Below are 15011 nucleotides of genomic sequence, written 5' to 3' on the forward strand. Positions count from 1 at the left end.
AGGGGTGAAGTGGAAGGAGTTTTTTTTTTTTTTTTTTGGCTGATGCTGCATAAGCTTGCTTTCTTGCATCATATGCTTCTACTATTGCTAATGCTAATCTACTCTATTGATCGGGATAGAAGTTCTTTTTTCCTGTAAAATTAGGAACAGCCACCAAATCTTTTTTCATTGGGCCTGATGAATCCAGAAATGTTATCAAATATGAAGTAGCTCTATTGTGTGTGTGTGTGTGTGTGTGGGAGTTTTACCAATTCTTGTAATATTTTTTGAACAATCAAATTCACTAAATAAACTATATGGTTTAATTAGTGTTATTCACACATTACACTTGAATTTATGTAGATTGTATATTTTGGGAAACATGATGTTTTCAGAAAACAAAAATAGAAGGAATAGATGAGGAAGAGTTACTTCTGTTGGTTTGGAATTTAAGAGTGAATGGATGTTGCCTGGTTGAGGCATGTGTTTATACTACTTTGGAAGAGAGTGGTAGAATTACAGATATCAATTTGAGAAGAATGGCGCCTATCAAAGTATTTATAGAAAAAGCATGCTCCAGAAACTGAACATCTGTGAGAAACAGGGCATTAATTAACCTGATTGTTCCCTTTTAAATGGAGAAGCTTGAGAGAGGTTTTGGAGGCTCCACCTCAGATGTGGGAACAATATTCCTGGCCAAGGCAGACAGATTTGTACAGAGTGAGTAGTTTAGGAGAAAAGTAATGCCAAGCACAAAAAATAAAACCCAGTTTTTTTGAATGCAGAGGAAGCAGCATTTGTGAGATGCTTATGCCAAGACAAAGAGATTAGAAGTTAAGATAATTCCTTGTAGAGATGTGTGATCTTGTCTAGAAATCAGTGTCATCGAAGATAAGCAAAGGAGCGGTAGATTCTTTTTTGCAAGAAATAAGGTAGGATTGAGTCTTGGGAGGATTGAAGTTAACTAAGTTTTCTTTTGCCCCATCAGAGAATTTACCTGGAGAGCATTTAAGGAAATGGCAGTGGATATTTGAGAAGTTGAAGCTGTTTGTGCAGGACAAGGTTTCTCAAACTGGAGGGTGGAATGTAGCATACTGTCATATGCAAAACTGTGAATAAGATTACCAGTCAGTGGAAGAAGGTCATTAATGTACAAGAGGGAAAAGAGTGGGAGAAAGAACTGGGCCTTGGGGGGAAATAAGCATAAGTTATATCGTAGCAGGCATTAAGTGAAGTGTATTGGGTATGGTAGCAGGCAATTTATAAAGATCATTGATACAAGAATTAGAAGAAAAATAGGATGCTGGTAACTCAGCTTAGCTGGGGTTACAATAGAACCATCAGATTGTAACAGAAGTGGGAGTACAAAAGTTAATGCTCAGTATTTTTTGGTGAGAAACTCGAATGCTCAGGTGCCATTTGGACTAGAAGCAAGTTTTCTACTCTTAGCCTGTTCAAAATCAAGTTTGTACAGGTAGTTCTCGACTTTATGAGTTAATTCGTTCCTAGCGCACACTCGTAAAGTGAGAATTAAATCCCATAGACATAAGGTTAAAAATGGGGGTTACGTTCTCAACAATGAAATTAGTTAGCTAATTAGTTTGTTTAAACAATGATTGATTTATCTAAATAAATTAAAATGTAGCCTGTAAAATCAAGCAGATTATAATAATAAAGAAATTATTTATGACTTACAAATTTTAAAGAATGTTTATTCTTCATCATTGACTAAATGCACACTTGTTGATCACTTATTATTGGCTCGGCACTCGTTGGTTTGTTGCACAAGGAGTCATCTTCTTCAGAAATGTTTCAAGAGGCATTTGTTTCCAAGATAGCCTTCTATTTTCTTTATAAATTTCAATAGCATGCATAAGCATTTTTTAACAGAATGCACAAATTGCAACTAACACGATTTGCATGGAGTAACAGGTTTACGAAGCTTAAAAAAAAAAAAAAAGGAATGAAGAGAAGATTGTGAAAATTTATTTGTGTTTTTTATAGAATTGAAGATTTCAGTAAAGGGGAAACACATTTCATCATAACGCAAAAAACCAAAATTCCAGCTATCAGTATTTTCACAAATGCAATAACATTAAGTTTACTACCCATTTATAATTGCTTGCAGTAACAGAAAAGTCCAATAAACTGGAAAGTGCAAATTGTTTTTATTGTTTTATGATTATGACCTCCAGAAATGTAGTAGTAGTGGCATGTGATGCAAGTGTATGAGCTTATGCAGCATCAGCCAAAAAAAAAAAAAAAAAAATTCACACAACCATTCCCTCTAAATGTTTGTCCAGTTCCTCCTTAAATTTATTTAACCTATCAACTTCCACAATGACAGATGGAAGTTTGTTCCAGCGATTAACCACCCACTGACTAAAGGCAAATTTCTGCACATCTATTCTACATCTGTCTTTCCTTAATTTGAATTTAAGCCCCCTTAGGTTCGTAATCTGAACAAGTGGAAGAATCCCATCAGAATTCAGCGTGCTCAACCCATTCGAGGCCTTATACACCTCAGTCAGATCACCGCGCAGGTGTCTAGTCTCCAGCCATTGCAATTTGCAGAACTTAAGCCTCTCTTGGTAAAGGATCCCTTCATTCCCCTCACCAATTTTGTTGCTCTTCTCTGTACATGCTCAAGCAAATCTGCATCTTTCCTAAAATGTGGACTCCAGACCTGTACGCAGTACTCAAGGCATGGCCTGACCATTGCCTTATTCAGAGGGACAATTACCTCCTTTTCCCTGCTAGCAAAATTCCTATATATCATTGACAAAACTCCATGACCTGCCCTGGCAGCCTGTCTGCAGTTCTCAGAAAACTTCATATCATTAATGTCACAAAGGCGTTCAAAATTGGTTCTTATAATGGAACATATATGATAGCGATAAAAGTGTAGTGCATTTTAGTGATTCGAATTGGTAACTAATACAATTTGCACTATAAAAACGACTTTTTAGAGAGTTATATAGCGAAAATTTCAACTTCCGAGGTCGTGGAATGAATTACCAAAAAACAATGTTATTGGGTTCACAGATATTTTCACGATATGATGTTGTCTCTTGAGCGGATTAATATCGTAAAGCTGAGTACACTGTAATGTATAGCTACATACGTGATTTGAAATGCGGTATTTATGAATGTTTAACATTCATTTTTGCAATCAATGTTCATATTTTCGATTTTGTTGATATTTGATACTTTGAAAAAAAAAAAAAAAAACTCGTAAACCTAGGAACTTGTAAAGCAAGAACTGCCTGTATTGATTAATAACTGTTATAACAATTGTAGCAAGGTTTGTTGCAGGAAGAAACTGAAACTGGAGATTTGGATACAGGCCAATTGTAATATGCTACATTCTTATATGTTGAATGGATTGTGACACAATTAAGTAATCCAAGAATTTTTCAATTAAAGTTTTTTAAATGCATTTTTAATGTCATATAAGTTTGTACATTACCATCATTTCTATACGCAGTAAGCAAACCGAAGTTGTGCAGGCATCATTAAATAACATCGCATATCATGAATTCTTTCACAGTAAGTTGCCTATTTCATTATACCTTGAATCAATCCTTTTTTTATTTAAATTCAACTACTCAAGTGGCAGTCACCTAAGTGTTCAGCTTGACGATAATGGATGACAGTTTAGTCCCAAAGATGGATGTCAGGTGCTGACTGCTGTGATTATGAATGAGGTGATGTTGTTTTGTTTGGAGATTCAGTGGTTTGTAAACTGAGAATATTTTCTGAAATAGGGACTGGTGGAATAGAACCAGAGTACAATTGATGATGAGTGATGTTGAACCAGTTGTCAGTTGGGAAAGTTAAATTTATATAGTTATCCAAACAAAAATGAACTGAGATCTTGGTTGTGAAATATAAAGTCATGCTTGAAAAAATGCCACATAATAGGTCAAAATGCTGTCTGCAGTTCTGCTGTGACAGGTCAAGAGGGATTGTATGTGAGAGACTTTTCAGTTTAAGGTAGGCTTGATGGCTTCTAAAAAGCTTGGTAAGACTTCTAGTCTTGCAGATTACTTTTATGCAGTAAGTGAGCAATGAAAAAGATGTTAGTATGCTTATATATTTATATAGGAGGATTTAGATTTAACAAAACAAAAAAAAAAAAAAAGTAGGCAAAGCAAAGAATGGAAAGTGAGAAGTTTAAACTTTACAATAGAAATATGTAGATAACAAAGAAGATTGCCAGCAAAACACTTTAAAAAGAAATTAGCATAGCCAGAGACATCCCTTACAGGCAGCAGTGGCAACATACATACATTCAAGAGGGTGGGATCATTATGGAGTGGTTTAAGAACAGTGGTTAGCATGGGAGAATTAGCCTACACGTAGTAAGTATGGGAATGGGAAATTATTTTAAAAAGAGTGTAGTAAAGAAAGGAATTTAAATAATTATAAATGTCATTTGTGGATGAATAGGAAAAAGAGTCACTCTAAAATTGAATTCTGATCGGTTCTTGTATTTGAAGGGTGAGCAGGAGTTATGGAATTCAGAAGAGAGAGAGAGAGAGATGGAAATTTCCCACGATAACCAAAGTAGTGTTGAACAAATTAGAGATTTGATTTTGGTGAGTGAAGATGTAATTTTAATGTGCATATTGTGCCTGGAGCAGATCCATTCTGCCTTGCCTCAGTAAAGAAAGAAAAGACAGTAATGTTTAATAGTGATACGGTGGAAAGCAAAAAAAAACCTAAATAAATAAAGTATAAGCTATGGAAAAATGGACAGAATTAGATGACCAGAACTGGGTGATGGATGCAATATTAATGCAGCATTCCAGAGGCTTGTGCTGACAGTATAATAGTCTGTGGACAAATTCTTATGACTTGGGTGTTCCAGATGGGATGTAGGCTAGAGTGGCTGTTGATCTCTAGTAGTAAACAGCTATGGTAGTTGCATCTCAAGATGCCTAAGGAATCAGTTGTCTAGCAATTCGACTATATATTCTTAGGAGAAAGATGGAAATTTGCGTAAGCAGAACTGTCATTGCATAGTAAACAATCTATAAATTATAGAAGAGAAGGGTCCGATTTTTGATTCAAGTTTTAATGTATAAGTAGGTCATAGCCTCATTCATTAAAGTTTTTTTAATGTAGTTTAGATTGAATATCAAGGTAGACTGATATAATTTATTGATTGGCTGGATCTTTAGACTAGTTAACATGACAATTATACAATATGTTGATAATGATAAATAGGAGCATACCTCAGATTAGCATTATAGTCGTGAGAGAGAGAGAGAGAGAGAGCAAAGGTAAAAAAAAAAAGAGAGAGATAAAAATGAGAAAAAGAAATTAATCCTTCAATATTTAAAATAAATATTGAAGTAAGATGAGCTGAAAAAAATGTAAATGAAGATAATTAAGAGTAAATATCATTATTGAGATTGAATAAAGAAGATAATTAGAATGGAAGAGATTATTGAATTGAATTATAAAAGTTTCTTCTTATGATTTGAGATATTATTTATGATAGGTATTGTGAATGACAGTTTATAAATGGTAGGTATTATGTAATGTAGTGTCATAAGAATTTAAAGAAGAGTTTATTTGTACAAGTTTTAGCATGATTTGAGTCACATTTATGTGACTCAAATTCTATTAATTAGAGAGAAATTTATGATTTAGAGAGCATTTTATATTGGCAGATTTTAATATTGGTATACAATTATATGGAAAATGACAGTTGAGGTTTAAAAGTGATAAATGCAAGGTATGGCATTCAGGTAGCAGTAATCCTAGAATGACATAAAACTTAACATAGTGGAGTGTGAATAAGATCTAGGGCTAATTGTACAGCCTGACATGAAATTCTCTCTTCAGTGCAAACAAGTAATGTTTGCACTGAAGAGGTAATAATCTGTGGAGTTCTGTCAATGATATACAAAAAATTTGCCGATAAAGATTTGATCATCCCATTGTATAACATACTGGTTAGACCATGTCTAGAATATTGAATATAGGTTTGGAAACCTCATTTTAGGAAGAACATAAATTTGTGGAAAGTGTACAGAGAAGAGCAACAAGATTTGACTGGGGCACAAAAGGATATTCTTACCAAGAAAGACTGGGGGGTTCTGTAAATTGCAGTTTCTTGAAAATAGGCATCTACATGGCAACCTAATTGGAAGTGTATGAGGCTTTAAAAGGGTTATGTAAACTTAATGGTGATGGCATCTTTACTTTTTCTCAGATGAAACACACAAGGGAGCATAAATTTAAATTGGAAAAGGATTTGCAAAAATTTGCTTCCAGCAAAGAGTAATTGCTGGAATAAAGTTTCTTCTAGTGTTGGAGGTGGGTAACTTGAATAAATTTAAGGAAGATTTGATGAATTATTGAACAGAATGGGGAAATAATTTTTTTTTTTTTTTTTTTTTGCTGATGCTGCATGAACATTTTTTTCCTTAAATCATGTTGCTAATACTAATATAGTTGTAAATACTAATTACATGGATGAATTTTAGTTTGAAATATGCAATTTGTAATGATAAATGTGTTCTGAAAGCATTATGGGTAACTAGAAATGGAAGTGTCATGAAAGCTTGAGAAAGAAGAACTAATGTTATAATTTTGATTGTAATGAACAACATTATAATTTTGTAGGAGTCAATAACACTGATTAAGAGGCAGTTTTGTATACTGAAATGTTAAAATATAAGGTAGAGCTGAATTTTATAACTTAATTTTTGTTACATATGTAGTTTTTGATTTTCATGACATTTCCATTTCCAGTTATTTATAATTCTTAAGGAACACATTTATCATTACAAACAGTATATTTCCAACTAAAATTCATCCATATAATTTTACACCATCTATTAAAATTTGCAAACAGTAAATATTCTCTAAGTCATGCTCTCTAACTAATAAAGACCCTCTAAATAAAAATTGACTCTTAGTCGGTCATAAAGTCAATCAAAAAAATCAGTCATAAATTCTTTAAGTAGAAATACAGGTTACATACATTCCACACTACATTATATAATGTCCAACATTTATAAACCTGTTATTCATAATATCTATCATGCATAATACCTAAATTCATAAGGGGGAATACACATTTTTCATTCATTTCAGTTATCTTTTCTAATATAATTACCTTCTTTATTCAATATTTTTAACAATATATACTATATCTTCACCCATATTTTTTTCAAGTTATCTTCTTATTTCAGTGCTTATTTTGGTTGTCATTTAACATTGTGGTTATTTGTTAATTGTAATTATGTTGTAGTATTAATGAAGAGGATTTTAATGAATGAAAGAAAATGATAATCTAACAAATTGGATATGAAAGATGAAGAAAATGAAGTGATCAGTTATAAGTTGAAGTTTCCTATTGAGAGTGGTATATACCATGTGCCGTGTAGGTTATATGTGCAAATTGAACTTTGTTGTGTAATAAATGTTTTGTTTTAAATGTTTTTAAATGTTAAGTTTTGTGTCCGCCTCATTTACTAATGAGATATCTGCAATTTATGCTAAATATATAGAAAATTCCTTCTGCTCACAGTGAGAATTATAACAATCAGTAAAGTTGCATTGTGGGCCTTAGTGCTTTGAGGAAAACTGTTGACAATGATTGTCAAAAGAACTAAAGTAAAGATTGTGTAGAACAAAAGTAAAAAGTAATAAAAAAAAAATAGATGAAAAAATCTATTTCACAGCTTTAAGGGGTTAAATTGCTTTCAATATGTCCTGGGAAATTTTGCCTTAGTTGGTAATGGAATTTATTTAGTACAGATAGAATTCATTTGAGCAGAGAAGGTACAATGACATAAAGCAAGCATTAAGGGTTCCTGCTAAATTTGGGGGGGGGAGGGTTACCAGAATAATTCAGATCAGTGGTATGGACTGAATCTTGCACCTTTATGTGAATGCTTTGTGTACAAGCTCAAATTACCATATTCATAGAAAGGGTAATTGCATTATTTTCTTAATTAAGCTGCACACTCCATTTTTTAAGATAAATAAAAAAAATACAGTTATTTTCTACCAGCAACATGATTTCCAGTATTTTTTTTTTCTACCTCTTGAATTATTTTCAGTTTTTCCCTAAGTGAAGAATCATAGCCTCCAGTCCTCAGGTTTAGCAAAACATATACAGAGTACCTTACAGATTTTATGAACTAGTAAAGAGCAGCATTCACTAGTAACTAAGAAATAATCTTCAGTTTCACAAAGTAGGCAGGCAATTTTTATCATAATCTAGGTAGATTGGCAAATGAACATTCACATTACCTACTGTCCTTCCTTTCCACTGAGCAAACAATATTAGTGTACAGGCATACCCTGGTTGGCGCTACCCCTTTTAGTGTTGTTTCGTTATAGTGCTCTTGATACTGGGAATTTCAATTTTTTTAGAATTAAAAAAAAATGACAAATTCATACACTGTGTAATGTAATGATGATGATGGTATGTATATTTTTATTCATTAGTTAAATTTTCTTTATTCATAAAAAAGTCAAATATATACATACAAAAAGTAGTTAATAGTATTAGTACTAGTAATGGCCATATGGTGCAAGGAAACCTAAGGTTTATGCTGCACCACCCAAAAGAAAGAAAGAAAGAAAAAAAAAAAAAGTATAATAATAATAAAATTAAATAAAAAAAAAAGGAAATAGACAACTTGCTAGTGCTCCTGATCTAAAACTGAACTTTGAGATGGCCTCTGGTGTTGAAACAAGTGCATGAACTATCCACAGATGGCTTTTGGAATGTGGAAGAAGAAGAAGCAATGGGACACAGTCATCTTTTCTGACGAATCAAAATTCAACCTGCATGGCTTGGATGGAAAGTGATATGTCGGAAGAAGAAAATCGGAGGCATACCATCCTGACTGCATAACACTGACTGTAAAGTTCCCTGCCAGTCAGATGGTCTGGAAATGCATAACAAGCAAAGGGATGGGTGAATTAAGTTTATTAACGGAACGGTGAATGCAGAAACCTACACTGCTATCTTAGAGGAGTGCCTGAAACCCGTTATTAGGGACACAGACGTCCAAAACTCATCATTAGATTTAATGATGAGTTTGTTTTGTCTCACAAGGCTTAAAACATATTTACACCAATGTTTCCCTCATTTTTCTCCCTTAAGGTGCAGTGATACCTCAGAAATGCTGACATTACAGTGTTGGATTGGCCCTGCAATAGTGCAGATTTGAACCCTATTGAAAATTTCTGGTACATAATGTTGTCGTCTAAAATTGCTCAGAAGAAGCCAACAAGTAAGATTCAGCTGCAGGAGAGCATTGTAAAGGTGTGGTACCAAGAAATTGGGCTACCATATATCCAGAAGCTGATTAACTCTATGCCAGATTGTTGCAGCAAAGAAGTTAACTCTATGCCAGATCAAGGAACAACAAAATATTGAGGACTCATTTTGCTGATTTATAGTACATAATACTATTACGTTAACTTGTCATTTCAGTTTGTACATGTAAATGCAATAAAATGCATGTTTGGTTGTCATGATTGCCATTTGCATGATTTCTCATATTTCTATTAATTACCCATTTTATCCTTTGGGAAGATATTTATGGCAATTAGGTATATCAGGTGAAGTCTTTTTATTGGATCTCATTCACAGACATACAGAGTCCAGTCACAATATTAAGACTACCCGCAACACAGACATTACACACGCCTAGTGAATCATACAGAGCACGTGTCAAGTTCACACACTGCAAGCATATAAGGCTTGATATTCGGCATCTGTGAACACAGTAACAGCCTCTGTCACGGGCAAAGCACGCAACCTATCAGACTTGGAAAAGGCATGATCACCTGCTATTGGGACTAGGGGTGCCAGCATTTCCGAAACAGCGGACTTTGTGAAATGTTCACATGCTGCAGCGGTGAAAGTGTATCAAGACTGGATGAATGGAACAGTTTTGATGACCCGACCTGCCAAATGTGAAGCCCCATGCACCATTGATCCCAGAGGTGAACGTCGGCTGAAACGGTTGGTCAGGACCGATTCGTGCATTACTGTTGCTCAACTGGCCGTCCAAATGAACCATGGGGGCCACCAGAAAAGTCTCCAACACAACAGCACAGCGAACCTTGTTACAAATTGGGCTCTGGAGCGGATGCTTGGTAACAGCACCCACGCTGATGGCCATTTATCGCAAACAACACCATCAGTTTTCACAGCAATACCGACACTGGACCCCAACCGAATGGAAATGGGTGGCCTTCTCCGATGAGTCACGGTTTCTGCTCCACTGAGTGGATGGACAGTGGTGTATTAGGCACGAAACCTCCGAGAACAGACACCCGGACACGATTGTTGGCAGAAGGCAGACTGGTGGGGGCGGTGTTATGGTCTGGGGAATGTTTTTGTGGAATGATACCTCTGGAGGGCACCCCTCAATGCAAATGTTACCTGTTGATTGTCGCTGATCAGGTACACCCGTACATGTTGACCGTGTTCCCTTGGGGCGATGGTATCTATCAGCAAGACAATGCGCTGTGCCATTTCGTCAGAATTGTCCATGAGTGGTTTGAGGAGCACTACGAAGACTTCAGGCTACTTCCTTGGCCACTGAATTCCCCGGATCTTAAACCAACTGAAAATCTATGGGACCACCTTGATCAACACATCAGATGGATGGATCCTCCACCAAGGAACCTACAGGAACTTTTGGGTGCACTGCAGTCTGCATGGTCACAGATACCCGTACAACCTTCCGCGGACTTATCGAGTCCCTCCCACAGCGGCTGGCTGTGGTACATGCTGTGAAAGGTATGCACCTTTCACAGCATGTACTAGGTAGGATACTAAGTAGGTGGTCATAATAATGTGACCTCTATTCTGTAATAATGTGACTGGACCCTGTATATATCCCATCTAACAAATGCATTTCGAACATTTCTGAAACCCACAATGCAGCACAAAACACATTGTTTGCAAAATTCACAAGTGATGCAGTTTTTTTGTCCACCACTGTAGACAGTTAAGATATTAAGGCATTTAGATTGCTTTATAACATATAATTTTTTTTCACATGTCCATTGTTTTGTTAATACTAATTGTTTTTTTTTTTTCTTTTTTTTCCTTTTTACTAGAATCCTTCTTTCATGGGGAAAGAACAGTCATTTCACAGTCTAATTCATCACACATGTTTCCAGCTAAATTGTAAAAAAAAAAAAAAAGCCATATGCAAAAATCCTAGCTTCTGGAGCTCATCCGGAAGTATGCAAATTTAGTTTGCCAAACTACATGAGTATATATAGCTTTATTTATTTGCAGTACTATATCCTTTGTATTCATTGGTTCTGTGCAAGAGTTATACACAGTCTTTATACAGCATGCTGATTTTCAAATTATTTTAATATTGAACTTTACCAGCAGGAATTTCAAGATTCATTTTCATGATACATGCATAGTAAGGCATTTATTTATTTTCTTTTAAATTTTAATATTTAATATGAAGTGTGTGAAAGCAGAATAGAAAGTAAATCTTTACTTATCTACCAGTTTTACTGCAGTGTTAGACTTGTTGGCCTCATTAAATAATTCTAGTCAAATAGAGGAACTATTTATTGGAACAAACTACGTATAAAGAATGGTGCATTACTGGTGTATATGTACCAAAAAATGAATTTGTGATTTTATTTGACCTAGAAAACATTATGGTGCTAATTAAAAATACATAAAATAATGTAACATTTAATTTTTAAGAACAGTTATGAAAATAAAACTTCATATATACAATTTGCATAGTATAGAATTAGTAAGTCTATAAATTTTTACCATCAGAAATTGGCCGTGAACCATACCAGTGATGATGTGAATGTATTTGAAAATTACAAATGCATTTTAAGTGTTAGTATTAGCAAGGTCAAATGATGCAAAGAAGCAGACTTTCTATATCATCTGAAAAATAAATAAAACAAAACAGAATATTCATAACTATTTCCATTCCCACAAAGTAAACCATCCAATCCTACATTAAACTTAGCCAGACTCACTGCCTCTGCCACATTGGGAGGCAACTTATTTGAGTGTTATGTTGTTATTTGGTTTTTAGGAGCATTAGCAACTAAGGTCCTATTGCTCTGGGGATATGCGGTGGTCATTCCGATCTTTCCGCATCCTCCGTATTTGGTGGTCACGGGCTCGAACCCCGGTCTAATCAAGAAGCGTGTGCTACGCACTGCCGCTCCTGCCCACCTGGCTACGGAGGCGCCCTATTTGAGTGTTCAATAACCCATTGCCCATAGATGAACATTGTGAGATCCAATCTTCTGTTATTCCCCTGAGATTTTTATTCACTAATATGGATAAATATAGAGAATGGCTGATATTGGTCAGTGAATGAAATCTTTTATAAGTAAATACTGATTAAAACTAAAATGTGGTCTTTATAGATAAAATAACATACCATTAAATTTTGAATAGATATTTACATTCTTCTCACTCAAAAGCCTTCAAATTTTAATTACTATTAAATAGCATTTCATTGTTAACAGAAGGCTCAGAATTGTACATCAAGCTAAGTATCACAGTACTGCTTTTGATGGTGTTGTTGTTGTTGTTGTATACTGATGCAAAATAAATTGTATAATACAGTGGAAACCTGCTATAATGATGATTACATAATTTATATTTTATTAATAGATATAACCAGTGTTATTATTTCTCTGATAAAACTAAATATTGGGTCTGAATATCCTAAATTTGAGTTATAGCTATAGGGAATTAGCATTGATAGAGGCATATGATGCAAGAAAGCAAGCTTATTCAGCATCAGCCAAAAATGAAAAAAAAAAAAAAAAAAATTGTTCCTTAAAATTTTTGAGTTTTTAAAATTTAAATAAAATTTTTTATAGTAATAATAATATTGTAAACTGAATATGAAGGACTGCTGCAATTCACCTTTTGTTCTGAATAGAAAACAGTTACCTATACAATTGGCTTTCGCTATGCCAATCAATAAATGTCGGAGCAAGCATTCAGTTGTGTTGGCCTTTGCATAAATCACAATTGCTGTCAATTGCACGTGCTCTTTCTTGATTTAAAACTCTATTATTAAAATTCAAATCACAGATGCTAAAACTCTCTCACAGTCCAACATGATTCATAGTATTGTATACAAAGAATTTTTTAGTATCTGTAGGTTAATATATAGTTTTTACTTTTTTAATTATTATTATTAATAGCCATATGGCGCAAGGAAGCCTGAGGCTTATGCTGCACCAGGAAAAAAAAAAAAAAATTCCCGAGTTACCCTGAGAGAGAGAGAGAGAGAGAGAGAGAGAGAGAGAGAGAGAGAGAATGTCAAAAGTAGAAGAGAATCACCAAGAAAGAGAAGAATGATGATATCCAGCTCAGAACCCTGAGTGTGCCAAGCCCATACTCACCAGATGTGAGCCCCTTCATTGAACCTACTGGATATAAAATTTTCTCTAAATCATTCATCAAGAAACAAGGCAAAACTACATTCATTATGTTGATTGTTTTGTAGAGTTGGTGAGCAAAGCGAGCAGGGGAAGGAGCCATCTAGTATAACTTAAAATGGAACAGTGGTCTTCCATTCTTCATTACAGAAGATCAAAAATTACAATGCATGAATATTAAACACCCACAGACTAAATAAAAATATTGAATATACTGATATTAAAAATCAATTATTAGCATATTATATTATAAAATTAACAATCATTGACGTTACGTTAAAATTGTATTTCACTACTGTACAGTGGTTTCATCACTTGTTTGGAGAGGTGCAAGTTTTGAACAAAGTCATCAAGTAGAACTTTTAAAGGCCTCTGCATTGAGGGTCCTAGTTGTTCCTGGGCAGAGGGATTAGGGTTATTCTCATGAGTTATTCAGAGTTCTTCAACCTGCACAACATGAAAATCTGTTGCAATATTAAAAAATTACCAACAGGGGATGCATGTCTTGTGGAAAACTTTGATGCATCTAAACTAATGAAACAAAATTTCTTTTTGCACATTGCTCAGATAACGTTGGAACCTTTACTCATTGTTTCTTGAACATTTCTTGTCCTATCTTCTGGTGGAGACAACAGTAGTAAAAAATCAAGGGAGAGAGAGATTCACTTCTGGATATACAGTGACACCACATTTTGAAACCTGTAATATACAGTTTTGTTTTTAACATATTAGTATATGTTACTTTATTACATTCTCATCAGTAACCTGATCTTCTGGATTTGCAGTTGTTAAGAATGCTTGACTTTCAGGGAACAAATCCTGAAGGGGATGATCCTGATTTTAATTTGAGAAGATAACACTACTCTGCATTCATGTGTTTCTGTCTTTATTGTCTGGAAATGCTCTTGTCCCCTCCAGTGATAGGGTTTGAGCTTACACTCTTTAGAAATTACTTTTATCCACAAGGCAGCCTAAAGTTACTAATATTGTTTTTAATTGAGAACCATTAGAAGGTGAATCTTTTATTTATTAAAAGTGTAAAGGCACTTGTAAACTGGTTTCTGAGCTACTTTTGACTATGTTGTCAGACAATAGAGCTCTGAAACTAGTTCATGACAGTTTCTAATGAACAACAGATTTACTCTCTTGGCGGTGCTGTTGTACTACTAGTAGTAGAGTTTTAGGAGCATAAGCGACTAAGGCCACATTGCTCTGTGTATACTGTCTGTAAATTGCATGTGTTCTGTGGGTGATTTTCTGTTTGCTGGACACAAAATCCCAGTTTCCAGTAGAAAAATACCATGCTACCCTTGCCTGAGTGATGAGCTGAACCACACTGAGTTCATCAGTCTAATGTCATCAACAAGACTCAAACTCGGGTCTTTTTCACCTGGTGTGGGGAGGACAGCAATTCTACCAACCGTGCTACCCACGAGGCTCTTGGTTATTTGATTAACACTACTATTGGCAATTTGAAGTCACTTGTGGATAAACATAGTCATTTTTAAAGAGCGTAAGCCCAAGCTCTATTATTAGAACTTAGGTTATTTCCCCAAACTGTATTTCAGTACTTGCATTGAAATAGT

The 15011-nt window shown here is 34.6% G+C and overlaps 1 protein-coding gene across 1 annotated transcript in view; it reads left to right on the forward strand.

Annotated features, from left to right (window-relative positions):
• The window catches only part of Gnpat (dihydroxyacetone phosphate acyltransferase), a 153907-nt gene extending 142721 nt beyond the window's left edge, over positions 1–11186 (forward strand). Inside the window, exon 14 of the mRNA XM_090375697.1 lies at positions 11092–11186. Within this exon, the coding sequence (XP_090231823.1) occupies positions 11092–11165 (74 nt within the window). The 3' untranslated portion in view covers positions 11166–11186. The remainder of the gene's footprint in view (positions 1–11091) is intronic.
• Positions 11187–15011: the final 3825 nt, after the last annotated feature.

Source organism: Mastigoproctus giganteus, chromosome 6 (assembly GCF_048544385.1).
Source record: "Mastigoproctus giganteus isolate SK-2022 chromosome 6, ASM4854438v1, whole genome shotgun sequence".
Classification (NCBI taxonomy): domain Eukaryota; kingdom Metazoa; phylum Arthropoda; class Arachnida; order Uropygi; family Thelyphonidae; genus Mastigoproctus; species Mastigoproctus giganteus.